At 32.3% G+C, this 12867-nt stretch overlaps 2 protein-coding genes across 2 annotated transcripts; one reads left to right on the top strand and one right to left on the bottom strand.

Moving 5' to 3' along the window:
* Nucleotides 1–10346: 10346 nt before the first annotated feature.
* LOC112703679 (mitochondrial arginine transporter BAC2-like) lies at nt 10347–11363 on the top strand. The gene is made up of 2 exons (XM_025755233.3): nt 10347–10617; nt 10710–11363. Exons 1-2 carry the CDS (start codon nt 10381–10383, stop codon nt 11361–11363), a joined length of 891 nt encoding a protein of 296 aa, XP_025611018.1. The 5' UTR covers nt 10347–10380.
* A 181-nt stretch (nt 11364–11544) lies between these two features.
* Nucleotides 11545–12653, bottom strand: LOC112703680 (uncharacterized). Its single transcript, XM_025755235.3, has 2 exons — nt 12253–12653; nt 11545–12166 (listed from the first exon to the last, which is right to left on the bottom strand). Exons 1-2 carry the CDS (start codon nt 12258–12260, stop codon nt 11587–11589), a joined length of 588 nt encoding a protein of 195 aa, XP_025611020.1. The 5' UTR covers nt 12261–12653; the 3' UTR covers nt 11545–11586.
* Nucleotides 12654–12867: the final 214 nt, after the last annotated feature.

Here is a 12867-nt window from a genome sequence, read left to right as displayed (position 1 = left end):
TGACCATAGATTTATCTTGTGCTCAATTGAGTGATTTTATCAATTCTTCACCCACTTATTCATATGAATTTGCATGGTTTTACAATTCCTTCCTTGTGACATGACATAAGTGAAAACATGTTTCCTATGCTTTAGAGATATTAAATTTAATTATCCTTTATTGCCATTCGATGCCGTGATCTGTGTGTTGAGTACTTTCAGGCTTTATAGGGCAGGAATGACTTAAAAGATGGAAAGGAAACATACAAAAATGGAAGGAAAGTACAAAATAGAGTTGTTGAAGAAACTGGCAGCGACGCGAACGCGTGCCTTGCGCAAACTAGCATCTGCGCGAACGCGTGCATGACGCAAACGCGTGCTACGCGAAACACAACTGACGCGAGCACATGACTGACGCGGCTGCATGAAAGAGCAAAACTCCAAATGACGCGACCGCGTGACCCAAGCAGACGTATGATGTGCGCGATCTGCATAATTTACAAAAGTCGCCCCCAGCGATTTCTGGTCCCTTTTTTGGTCCAGATCCAAGCCCAAAAAACACAGATTTGGAGACTATTAAGTGGCAGGATCCATTCATTCATAGAGAGCGAACAATTAAGGAATTAATTCACAATTTTAGGATTAGATGTAGTTTTAAGAGAGGGAGGTTCTCTCCTCTCTCTTAGGTCTTAGAATTAAGATTCCTCTTAAAGGATTTAGGATTTATTTGTTCTTCATATCAGATTCAATATTTCTTTACTTTGATTCCTTTTATGCTTTTATTTATCTCAATGCTTTTATTCGTGTTTGACTTATGTTGCCAGATTGGCTTATGAACTTTTCATGTTAGGATTTTCTTAATTAATATAATTTGAGGTATTTCAGACTTATTACTTTTTTTATTAATTATTCTCAATTGATGTTTTAATATATATTTTCTCTTCTTGACTTTGGTTGAGTAATTGGTAACGCTTGAGTTGTCGAAATAAAGCAGTGGTTGAAATTGGCAATTGCTAATTGAATTGGATCGCTCTGAAAGTTAACTAGGACTTAAGGATCAATTTAATTAGTCCACTTGACTTTCTTTTATTTAATAAGGGATAACTAAGTGGGATTAAAACCCGATTTCAACACACCTGATAAGGATAATTAGGATAGGAATTCCAGTCTCATACCTTGCCAAGAGTTCTTCCTTAATTATTAATTAATTTTTCTTGTCAATTAAATTACTTGTTCAACCCTTTTGAAAACCCCAAAATATACCTTTGCATAACCAATAATAAGAACACCTCCCTGCAATTCCTTGAGAAGACGACCCGAGGTTTCAATATTTCGGTTATCAATTTTATCAGGGGTTTGTTACTTGTGACAACCAAAACTTTTGTACGAAAGAATTTTCTATTGGTTTAGAAACTATACTTACAACGCGATTATATATTTTTGTGAATTTCTTTACCGATAGAAAATCCGTTCGTCAATGGTTATAGTTGTGCCTTACTTATTGATAAAGGAAAAGAACTTTTAAGATTTTCAATCAAAAGATAAAAGAACTTCTCAATTTATGAAAAAAAGATGCTCTTTTTATTCTATGTTCTGCATTTTCTGTCTGCGTGATCGTTTCTTGTACGAGGAAGAGATTCTTTTAGGATTTATGAGTGAATTTTGCAAATGAGTGAATTTATAAGGAAGAGATATTTTTAATGATCCTCCTTTTCATTGTGTTTAACCCACTTTTTTTTATCACATAAACTTTGCAGATAATTTCTGTTGATCATGGGTTCAATTTAGTGTATAGGAGCTTGCAAGATATATTCTCCCAAGTATTGCTCTTTACCTTTAAAATTGAAAATGTAATTGAATTGTGGTAATTTATTGTTTAATTTTAAGTATAATAATCGCTACCCTGTGATATGGTGTTATTTATATTGTATTCTACCTGCGAATTTTGAATTGTGGATTGAATCAATATTCAAATAATTAACTAATTAAAAAGAAGAAATATTATTAAGTGATGGAGATTTGAGCTGCATATTAAACATACAGTGGCTGCATGTAGTAGCTTTATATGTTGAGATTTCACGTGAAAATCCTTATAGAACACTATTAATTTCACCTGAATAATTTCTAATATTAGTTATTTAACACTGAGTGGTTAAAAAGTATTTTTCCTTCTAAATTTTCAAAAATTAACATTAGTAGTTTCCATTTACACGAGAACAAGCTTGAAAGAGTTCTTTTAACCTATGATTGCCGAATTCCTGAGTATTTTCATGTGCATTAATCTGTGCATGTAACCAGCATATAAGCATTTTTCTTTTAGAATTCTAAAATGAACATTCTGTCTCATCATTTTAAAGAATTTTTGTTCATACCAAAATACTAAAAACTGTGGCTATTAGAAATCCAAATAATGCTGATCAAGTGAAATTATTCTAGCATCAAAGGTTTTATAATATTCACTGAATAAATTGCACAGACTTAATATTGTTACTATCATAAAAGAAGTACTTCTGATAACTTTTCCTTAATATGCATGTATAATGAAATTAGAATGACTTTATTTTTCATGGGATATTGATTTTTTTTTCTATGTATGTGTTTTGTCTACAAATTAATAGTCTTTCCTTCATTCTATCCAAAGTCATTTGCAGGTAAAAGAAGAAAAACTAAATAAGAAATGTTTGCATAAATCATTTCTTATGTATTTACTTACAAATAATCACTATAGAATGAAGTGTGGGTAACAAGATAATGAGATGATAAATATCAAATACTAAATGAGTAACAAAAATGAATCATTTAATCATCCTATCATTGTTAAAAGAAACATAGAAGTCAAAGAAATTGATAGATTTCTATTACGCAACAAAATAACGTTTTTGCGGCAAGTTTTTAGAATGTCAATAGTTTCTATCTCTTGGGTTTGTGTGGCTCTATATTATTCCCTTAGTTCCTTATTATTTGTAACTCATTTTTCTTTTCATAATTTATTGTTGAAGTATCATTATGCTTTTAGTTTATAAAAGTATTAAAAAATATACTAATTATATCTTTTTATTAGTGATTCTAATTAAGATTCTTAATGCAAAGTGATAAAAAAATGAATGAATGAAGTATTAATTAATGTCCAAACTCCAAATGATCAAATTTGTTAAATGAAAATTAACTTATAATTTGGTCACGTTCGTATCTTGTTTTTTTTTTTAAATTTTAAATCAATTAATAAACAATAATTGCTTCCAGTGCATGTTTGCATGATCAACAATGCTAGGAAACCAACTCTATATAAGTCAAGAATCAGCCAACTGGTAACCGGATGTTGCTACTAATAGGCACACAGATGTTTCTTTTTCTTGTAAATTAGATGGTTTTGGATATGATTTCTATGTTTCATGTGTTACGCATTAATAAAATATAATTAATTATATGGAATCAACTAATGAATGATCAAAGCATCTGTGATTCTCTCCTAACACTGACGTGGTCAACAATAATTTAACAAACAAATTAAATTATAAATTAATAAAACTAATTATAATTAATTATGTTGTTCCATTCTTAACTGATTATTAGTTGGTTCCATATACTTTTCCTTGCATCATATATTAGTTGATTGTGTAGTAACACGCTAATTCACATTACATTGTATCATTATTAATAATTATCTTGCCATGGTTGCATGTAGAAGGGGTGATATCACATCTGAATTAATATGAAACTTAAGAATATTAGTATGGTGCTAAAAATTTATTGATATTTTTTAAATTTATTTTCTGAATAAATATTGATATTTTTTAAACTTTTCAGAAAAGGATTATGAGAGGCATATGAAAGAGACGTGCCATTTGCTACTGCCTTTGAAGATTTTGGGAGTGACTAATGATTTTCATTTTGCTGCTTCTTTTTTTCTCAACTGAACTAAATATCTTTCTTTCAATACTAAATTAAATTGTGAACCTTTAATATAATAAGTACAAGAGAAATTCACTTGAAAATATGTTGTTTTTTTCCGTCTCTAAATAGATATGATTCAATTATCACAGTTTCAATTTTAAATCATTCCTTATTGTGGATGTGTGGAGTTTATATACAAATTGTTTTTATCCTAAAAAAATGCTGCTATAGTTACATTATTTTGTTTAGAATACCATCTAATTAACAATGTTTCCTTTCTTTTGGTGTTCATTATTTTTGTTTTTTTATTTGTTTGTTTTAAAAATATAGTTGATGCTTAAAATCTACATAATTATATTAGTCCTATTTATTGATCTTTGTGGTTGTGGTGATTGGTGAGAGTTATGATAAAGGCTCTACCCTTTTGTGAGAATGAATTTTTAACTATAATGAGATCATGGTTACATTGGAGAATGGTGGTTAGTGAGAATGGTCAATGTGTTAATTTTGTTGTTAACTGTGTTTGCTTGGGACAGATATAATTGGGATTCTCACAAAGGCCTTGGTGAATAAGATATTAAAAAAATTCAACAAAATCAATATATTCTTCGAGAATCACTCACCATTCTACATATGTTAATTGATATTTGGACATGTTTAATTACAGAATATATTCTTTAGAATTATGCTGTTAGCAGAGATATGAAAAGTATTATGATATTCATTTATTGTTATGATCTATGGATAAACGAAGGAAAAATTGATAGAAAGCTAGAATTGAATTTTATTAATGGTGAGATTTAGATTTACATTAGAGATACACACTATATATAGGATAATGTGTATCAAGAAACTAACACATTGTGGTAACTAACAATAGAAATTATTCACATCTATCTCTAATTAAGTTACTAATATCTCTAAAATTTACTCTGTTTGGTTGGTAGTTAAATGATGATGCTCACAACACTGGGACTCATTGGGACCTTAAAATGAGAGAAGAGAGTGGATGAAGAAAACTATCTCAACATCAGTGGTAATGGAACTATGTCTGAGGCAACATTGTAGATAATCACCATATCAGTGGTGAAGTTCAATTAGCAGTGATTAAAATGTAATTTTGTTGCCACTTATTTCTTTAGCAGGGATAAAAATGCTTATTTTGTTGGCAATTATGTCATTGAGGAGAATAAATATAAAGATATGTAAAGATACCATATTTTTATTTCCTTATGATAGTTTGCCAATTAACTTTGGACGTTGGAAATAAATAATATTCTCATGTAATTTAAAAATAGAATCATTCATTTGTTAGCCAATCTTAAATTTGAATCATACAAATGAATTTTTTAAAGAAAAGTCAATTAGACGTTTGATTACTTAATAGTCCACTCATCATAAACCAAATTACAAAATATTTGCATCTAGAATGAAATTGAAATTAATTCAGCCCTTTGATGCAAATACTGCACCCTGTACAAGCACGGCAATTAACACAAAAACAAAAACAGCAATACGAGACATAAGTGGTGATTGACGCACCATTCTATGAAATTAGCAACAACAACTAAAAAAAATATGAAGGAGCATCCGCATCACGTTCTTATAAGCACCAGCAAAAATAGGCCCGAAAATGAAACCGGCAATAATCCCATTTTGATTGAAGAAGTTGAAGATGTCCACCACATCCTGCCAGCCGGGTAGACGACGGGGTCCATAAGCTGACCACATCCAAGAAATTACAGCTGGACAAATGCCAAACACAAACACCCCCTCCCAAAGAGTGGGAGGAGTGGCATTAATTGCAGACCCAAGGGCAATCTGACACGGTTTGTATAGCATTACTACAAAGGAGGAATGCAGACCCAGATTTGCAATGAACTCAAAGGGTCCATAATCTGCTTCTTTCCTGTACACGATATGAAGAATTAAAAGTGCAACAGGCCATTGGTATAGAAAAAACAAATAAACTATTTCACAGTTAGAAGATTCTTCCGCAAACAGATAGTAATTAATGAACATTTCAACCGGTCTGTAACCAAAAGCAGCAATCGCCGCCATGATCTTGCAGAATAATGTAATTTTGCTGCAAACAAAAATAAATTATGTAAAAAGGAGAAAATGTGACTATGTGAAAAAATGTAAAAACACAATATGATAGAAAAGGAAGAAGAAGAATACTAACCCCAACCACGCCATTTTAAAATTTGCCTCTTTTTGAAAGAAAAGGAGAAAATGTGACTATGTGAGAGAGAGAATGATAGAGGAAGACGAAACCTTCAAATATATACACGCAGTCACGCACTGCACACTGCCAATTAGGGATGGAAAAAGGCCTGGCAGGCAAGGCCTGCAGCCTGACCTGTGTTTGGCCTGATCTGGTTTGACCTGTTATAAAATAGGTACAGGTCTAGACTTTTTTAAAAGTCTTAATATATTAATAGGTCAGGCCCAAACTTACTAATTAGTTTTATAGGCCTGGCAGACTTGTCTGGACTTGTTAAAATATAATTAAATATATAAATAATTATTTATTATTAATAAAATTATGAGATATTTTAAATTAATTATATTTTATTATAAATATTTTTGTATATTTTAAATATGTTAGAAGTTTAAAATTTTTTATAAATATTAAATATATAACATATTATATATAACAATTTTTATTAAAAAATATTTTTTTTTAAATAATATTTTTATTTTTATAAAAAAATTTATCAAGTCTTTTAACAGGCTTCAGGCCAGGCCAGGCTGAATAACAGGTCAGGTCTAATACTTTATAAAGAGCCTATACCAGACTGCAGGTCAGACTCAGACTAATCAACTGTATCAGGCCTGTTAAGAATAAAGCCTGGCCTAGCCTAACTTGTTTTCACCCCTACTGCCAATGAGTCTTCGATGCACAACCTTCAGCTTAACCGACTAACGAAATTGTAATAAGCATAGCCTCTCAAATTTTTCATAAAAAATTTAGTATTGTTGTATTCATAAAAAAAATAGATAGTTCAATTGATTTAATTATTTTATATTTTATTTAAAGTATCTAAGTTCAATTTTTATCAATTGCATTTTTATTATACAAGGTATTTTTTTATTTATTTAATTTAATATTATTCTATATTCCATTGTTTATTTAATTAAATTTTTTATATTGTACAAAAAAATAGAATATTCGATAAGTATTATATCATTGTATTTTTATAAATTAATAACAATATTTTATAAATTTTAATATTTATTTTTCTAATTTTTTTACATATTTTACAAAATATATATTCAATTTTTTGTACAATCATAATAATAAAAAATTAAAAAATTTATATTTTTTTTAAGAGGAAGGCTAATATTCAAAAAGAAAAAAAATCTAACTTCTATCATATTAACACCTGCTAAATAGTTTTTCCACTTCAATGAATCATGAAAAAAATAAAATGCAACCTTCAAAAATTCAAGAGTTGCATATGATGAGTTTGACCTTAATTCTTTGAAATGAAACCTTAAAAATGACTTTAAATTTGATAATATAATCCAAATCAGAAATATAAGGTTAGACGAACTTATTTTAATTGGAGTCCATATAAAAAACATCTCGACAATTATTCTTTATCTAGTATAAAATATCTTGATAAGAATTTTTTTAAAAAAAATTACAAAATTAGTTGTGAATTTACTTTTTCTCAAATTTTACTGCAAATTTTATTATTTTGATTTCAATAGTAAAAAATTTGTTATAAAATTTACAAATTTTATTTTCCGCAAATTTTTCAGCAAATTTCATAAAATATTTTGTAAATGAATAAAAATCTTTTTATATTGTTATACCCAAACATAATTGATAGATAAAAAGACCTTTTTACATGAGATATCCAAACATAAAATTACTTTTACTTCTCTGTAAGATCTTTTAAAAAAAGATAACTCAAAAAAAGTTCTTTTCTTAGAAGCTCACCCAAACAAGCCCTTAATTTTATTATTAGAAATTTGCCAAACACGGTAAAAAATAAAAAAGATTTTTTTGGATTTCCCTCCCAAATGCGGGGTGATTTTTTAATAACTATGTTTGATAGCGGGAGTTTCTAATCCGGAGAAGTGGGATGATTGATGAGGATAGGTAACAGACGGTTGGGAGAGGATATTAGGGTAAATTATATTGGTAAATTAGGGTTGAGATGATTAATTTTTTGAAATAACTGTTTGAGTTTCTTTTTTCTCATTGCACATTTTCAAGGGTTAAAATAAAGAAAAAATAATTAAACTTATTTAAAGTGGAACTGTTTTTTTTGCACTATAAACTAATTTTTTTTATTTTATTTTCGAATTTGTCTAATCCAAATTATGACTTAAATCTGTTTGTTTCGTTCTTTTTAAATTAAATTTTAAGAATTTGGTATTAAAAATAGGATAATTTTAAAAGTGAATATGGCTCACCTTCCTCTGCTGGTTACATGCTGGCCAAAATTCAATAAAACTGCTGGCCTCCTAGACTTTTCCTTTCTATATGTTCTTGCAACCTATTTATTATAGATATGCAGTCTTTTAATTTATCTGATAATGCTACATTGCAACCTCAAACAAATTTCTCATCCATTAATAAGGTGGGAGAGGGTGATTTTGGTCCAGTTTATAAGGTATGTTGGGAGTCCTAACACATATTTACTTGTTGATGTGTGTTCAATGCATGTCCACTCATTTCTATTGTGTTGTGTGCACAAGATTGTGCACTAGACAAATCTTTCTCTAGACATCTATGGACGATGTTTTTTGTTTGCTCTAAAATGATGCAATTGATCTTGCTCACCTAAAGCGACCACCATTCTTCACCATAAATTTCAGCACTCTAAAAAGTTGGCAAGAAACACTGATCTTTTTTAAGGACTATAATGGTGAAAAAGACTGAAAGTTGAGTAATGAGTACTAATATACATGTCCTCTTATATGAAGTCCTTTTTTTTATACGTTTTATATCAACTCAAGAGGTATTGTTAACTTGATCCATTCATCAACACTATTATACAACTACTCTGTTCACAATTTGAATTGAACTCTACCTTGTAAGAATCAAGCTCCTTGATCCTTTATGCCATGAAAGTTCTTGATGAATCGATCAACTACTTTTACAAATGCAGTCCTATACGGCTATAGCCAATCGCTATCTAATAAGTGCCAGCCATGCATCCAGCTTCTGTTGCTTTCAAGCATAGTGTATCCATCAAAGTTGAGATCTCTTTGCAGGGATCAAACGCCACGTAGTAATTTATGAGATTCACGGTTTTTATCATTTTAGTTTCATATTCAATTTACTATACTAGTCTTTAAGATTCAATTCCAGACATTATATTAGTCTTTGGATCTTTTTTGGCATTGAACCAATGCATGAAGGGCTAAATTATGTTGTTTAGTTTTAGCGCTTAAACAAGACAAAAATGAGGTCGTTTTGAAAAATGAGAGAAGATAAAATGGTTTGCACATTATATAAACTTTTCTTCACTTTTTGTTTTTGCCTAGTTTAAGCGCCAAAACAAAATAACATTATTTAGTCTTGTGTCTAACGTGACAAATCAGAACCAGCTCAGCACTTCGTTTACTAACTCTGTTAGAAAGAGTTTAAGAACCAATATAGTGCCCATAATTGAACCTCGAAAACCAATATAGTGAATTTTAGTTTTTAGAGACTAAAATGATGAAAATCGTGAATATGAGAAACCACTTTAGAGGTTTAGTCGAGTTCAGGGAGTTTCAATTCTCAACTTGTATATTATGCGTCAATTAATTAGATGATCATCTTATACTAATTGACATATATTGATTACGTTAATTAATTAGATTGACCAAATTAAATGAATTGAAATTTAGAAGATCAAACATTGGATATAAAATTTATTAACTAACTTGGTTAGTTTAATAGTTAGCTCACTAGTCCGCTTAAGTAAGTAGCGGGAGGTTCGAATTCCGCCTTATGCATATAGCAACACATTAGCCCGTCCTTGACCTGCCGAATTTAGGGATACCGTGGACCAAAAAAAAAATCTTTTGTCTTTTAGAATAAGGTATAATATCTTTTACATTAATATCATATAAAAATTAATATTAAATTTTTAAAAATGGCATAAAGGAAATTCCATAATTGTTCAGTATCTGCTTTAAAAACAAAATATATTTCCAAATTTATGTGTAGTTAACATATTCTATTGTCACAAGAAATTAATAGTGTGACACATTAGGGGAAAGCGTATAGTTTTTTATTTGGGGGCTCAACAGGAAGATGGTTTAGGAACACTTGAACATGGTAGTTTATGGAGCCACCAACTCTGGATTTTGGTGTTTAGATACTGTTGGCTGTAATCTAATGTATTAGTTGTGTTCCCAACTGAGATTAAATGAGGCCGAAACAACAAACTTAGGCTTTTGGTTTGTTTCAACATAGGTTAAGGCTATTGTGTGTTTCTTTCTTTCCATCTGTATTAGGAATTCTGATAATTGATCAGTGAAAGGAAGGGTGTGACAATGGATTTCTGGCCAGAATTTCTTGCTAGCAGTTCTGGGAAAGAGTTTGTGGCAGGAGGCATTGGTGGCATTGCCGGTATAATCTCCGGTTACCCCTTGGACACCCTCCGAATCTTGCAGCAGCAGAATTCAAGAGCCGGCTCCGCTATCACCATCCTTCGAAACGTGGTAGCCAAGGAAGGACTAACTTCTCTTTACCGCGGCATGGCTGCACCTTTGGCTTCTGTTACTTTTCAGGTCAACTTTTCACATCCATTCCACAACTGTATTTAAACAGCATTTCCTCATTCTGTTTAATCAAAGCTATTGCTTTGCTATTCATTTTGCAGAACGCTATGGTTTTCCAAAGTTATGCAGTGTTGTCAAGAGCATTTTGCTCACCAGTTTCCTTTAATGACCCTCCTTCTCTTAAGGCTGTTGCTTTAGGAGGAGTTGGTACCGGTGCTCTCCAAAGCATACTGCTTTCCCCTATTGAGTTGGTGAAAATTCGCCTTCAGGTGCGCGACACAAGCCAATTATCTGAAGCCGAAAAGGGTCCCATAAAGGTTGCTAAGAACATATTGAAAACCGAAGGTTTCCGCGGAATTTACAGAGGACTCAGCATTACTGTGTTGAGAGATGCACCTGCACATGGTTTATACTTCTGGACATACGAATATGCAAGGGAACTACTTCACCCTGGCTGCAGAAAAAGTTCTGAGGAAAGCTTGAATACTATGCTGGTAGCAGGGGGATTAGCTGGGGTATCTAGCTGGATCTTCAGCTACCCTTTAGATGTTATAAAGACAAGAATCCAGGCTCAAACACTTCATTCTTCTAAATACAATGGTATCCTAGATTGTCTCCAAAAGAGCATAAAAGAGGAAGGCTATGTTGTGTTGTGGCGAGGTTTAGGAACAGCTGTTGCTAGAGCTTTCATAGTGAATGGTGCTGTGTTTTCAGCTTATGAGATTACTCTCAGGTGCTTCTTTAATAGTAACTGAACCATTCAAATGTCCTAAACTCACCAAAATTCAGCAATGTGATTTTAATTTCACTGATTAATTCTTCATTTCTCTTTTGATTTCTAGAACTTTCCCTTTATCCAAACATTCAACTGATTCAAGCATACCAAATATAAATTACAAAACTTATAATAGAAGTTAGAACTTAGAAGCCATTCCATTTAAAGAGAGAAAGCATTTCATTCATTCAAATTTCAATCAATCAATGAGTAAAAGCATAGATCGCAGTGGAGATATAAACCAAAAGAGCAGAGGAGACCAAAACAACCATGACGGCAACGGCATGGGAGGCGGACTTGCTGCCACAAGAGAGCATCCCGAGGCGGATCTCGATGACATTCACCATTGAAAGAACCAAGAAGAGGCATCCCATGACGGAGCCGATGGCGGAGCCAAGCATACCGAAACGGAGCACCTTGAGGTTGATGTGTGCACGGAAAGCATCATCAACCTCCTTGCTGTTGAGGAGGTTGAGGGCGAGCTTGAGTCCTTGCGCCACCAGAGACGAGAACAGGAAGAAGCTGAAGGAAACAACCTCGAAGACGAGAAGCTTCTTGGCGATGTCAACGCCGGCGTCGCACGAGGAACGATTTTCGAGGCTGCGCTGTCCCGGCGTGGTGAGGGAGAGGCCGACGAACACGGCGATGGTGAAGAGCGAGTTGACGTTAACGAGACCGTCCAGTGCCGTCACGTGCACGCTCGTCGTCGCCGATGAGCTGGAAGAAGACGGCACTCTCACCGTCTGCGCGTTCGAGTAGTAATCCTTTGGATATTCCTCTGATCTGTGAAACAAAAAACAGCTCAATTTACTTTAATTGAAAGGAAATTAAGAAATGTGAAGCGAAGAAGGAAGAGAAAAATTAGATACTCGTCCATGAATGGCGATGCAATGAGGAAGAAGTTTAGTTCGGAGGGGTTTAGGGTTAATAATTATTGCTTGGGTGGGAAGAGGAAGATGCTTTCGTTTTCTTTATTAGTGTCTTGCTTTTGGCAGTTGCTTTCCTTCCTTTTCGAAATCAATGTTCAAAGGAGCGTTTTAGTTTTAGGTAAACTCAACTTCAAAAGGTAACTTACCCTTCTCTCTCTCTCTCTCTCTCTCTCGTACAGTACGATGTGCTCCAATATTCTATCATGACACGTTTACGACAACATTTTTGGTGGTCATAAATGATTTCATTACTGCCATATGCCCATATCCCACCTCCATTACTTAGCAGTTAGCATCTTGGCTCGGCGATAATGACCGATAACTAATGAAAATCACAGAACTTTTCTTTTTGGACCTTATTTTTTTCTTTTTATCTGATACAGCTACTAGCCCACTAGATATTGGGCTTTGAAACTTTGTGGGCATAATCAGACCAAACCATTAACTTCTTCTAGTTCTATTTACCAAAAAAAAAAAAAACTTCTTCTAGTTCTACCTTCTTGTTTTGCCTCTTTCTACCTAAACATTTGATTAATGCAATATGGAATTTCTGTC

This window comes from Arachis hypogaea, chromosome 7 (genome assembly GCF_003086295.3).
Source record: "Arachis hypogaea cultivar Tifrunner chromosome 7, arahy.Tifrunner.gnm2.J5K5, whole genome shotgun sequence".
Classification (NCBI taxonomy): domain Eukaryota; kingdom Viridiplantae; phylum Streptophyta; class Magnoliopsida; order Fabales; family Fabaceae; genus Arachis; species Arachis hypogaea.
The sequence above is the reverse complement of the archived record's forward strand: the minus strand, read 5'-3'. Positions and strand labels throughout refer to the sequence as shown.

Coding starts and splice junctions, on each gene's coding strand:
- LOC112703679 (XM_025755233.3), top strand. CDS start 10,381: ATGGATTTCTGGCCAGAATTTCTTGCTAGCAGTTCTGGGAAAGAGTTT. Junction 10,618..10,709: donor TGGCTTCTGTTACTTTTCAG/GTCAACTTTTCA, acceptor TTCATTTTGCAG/AACGCTATGGTTTTCCAAAG.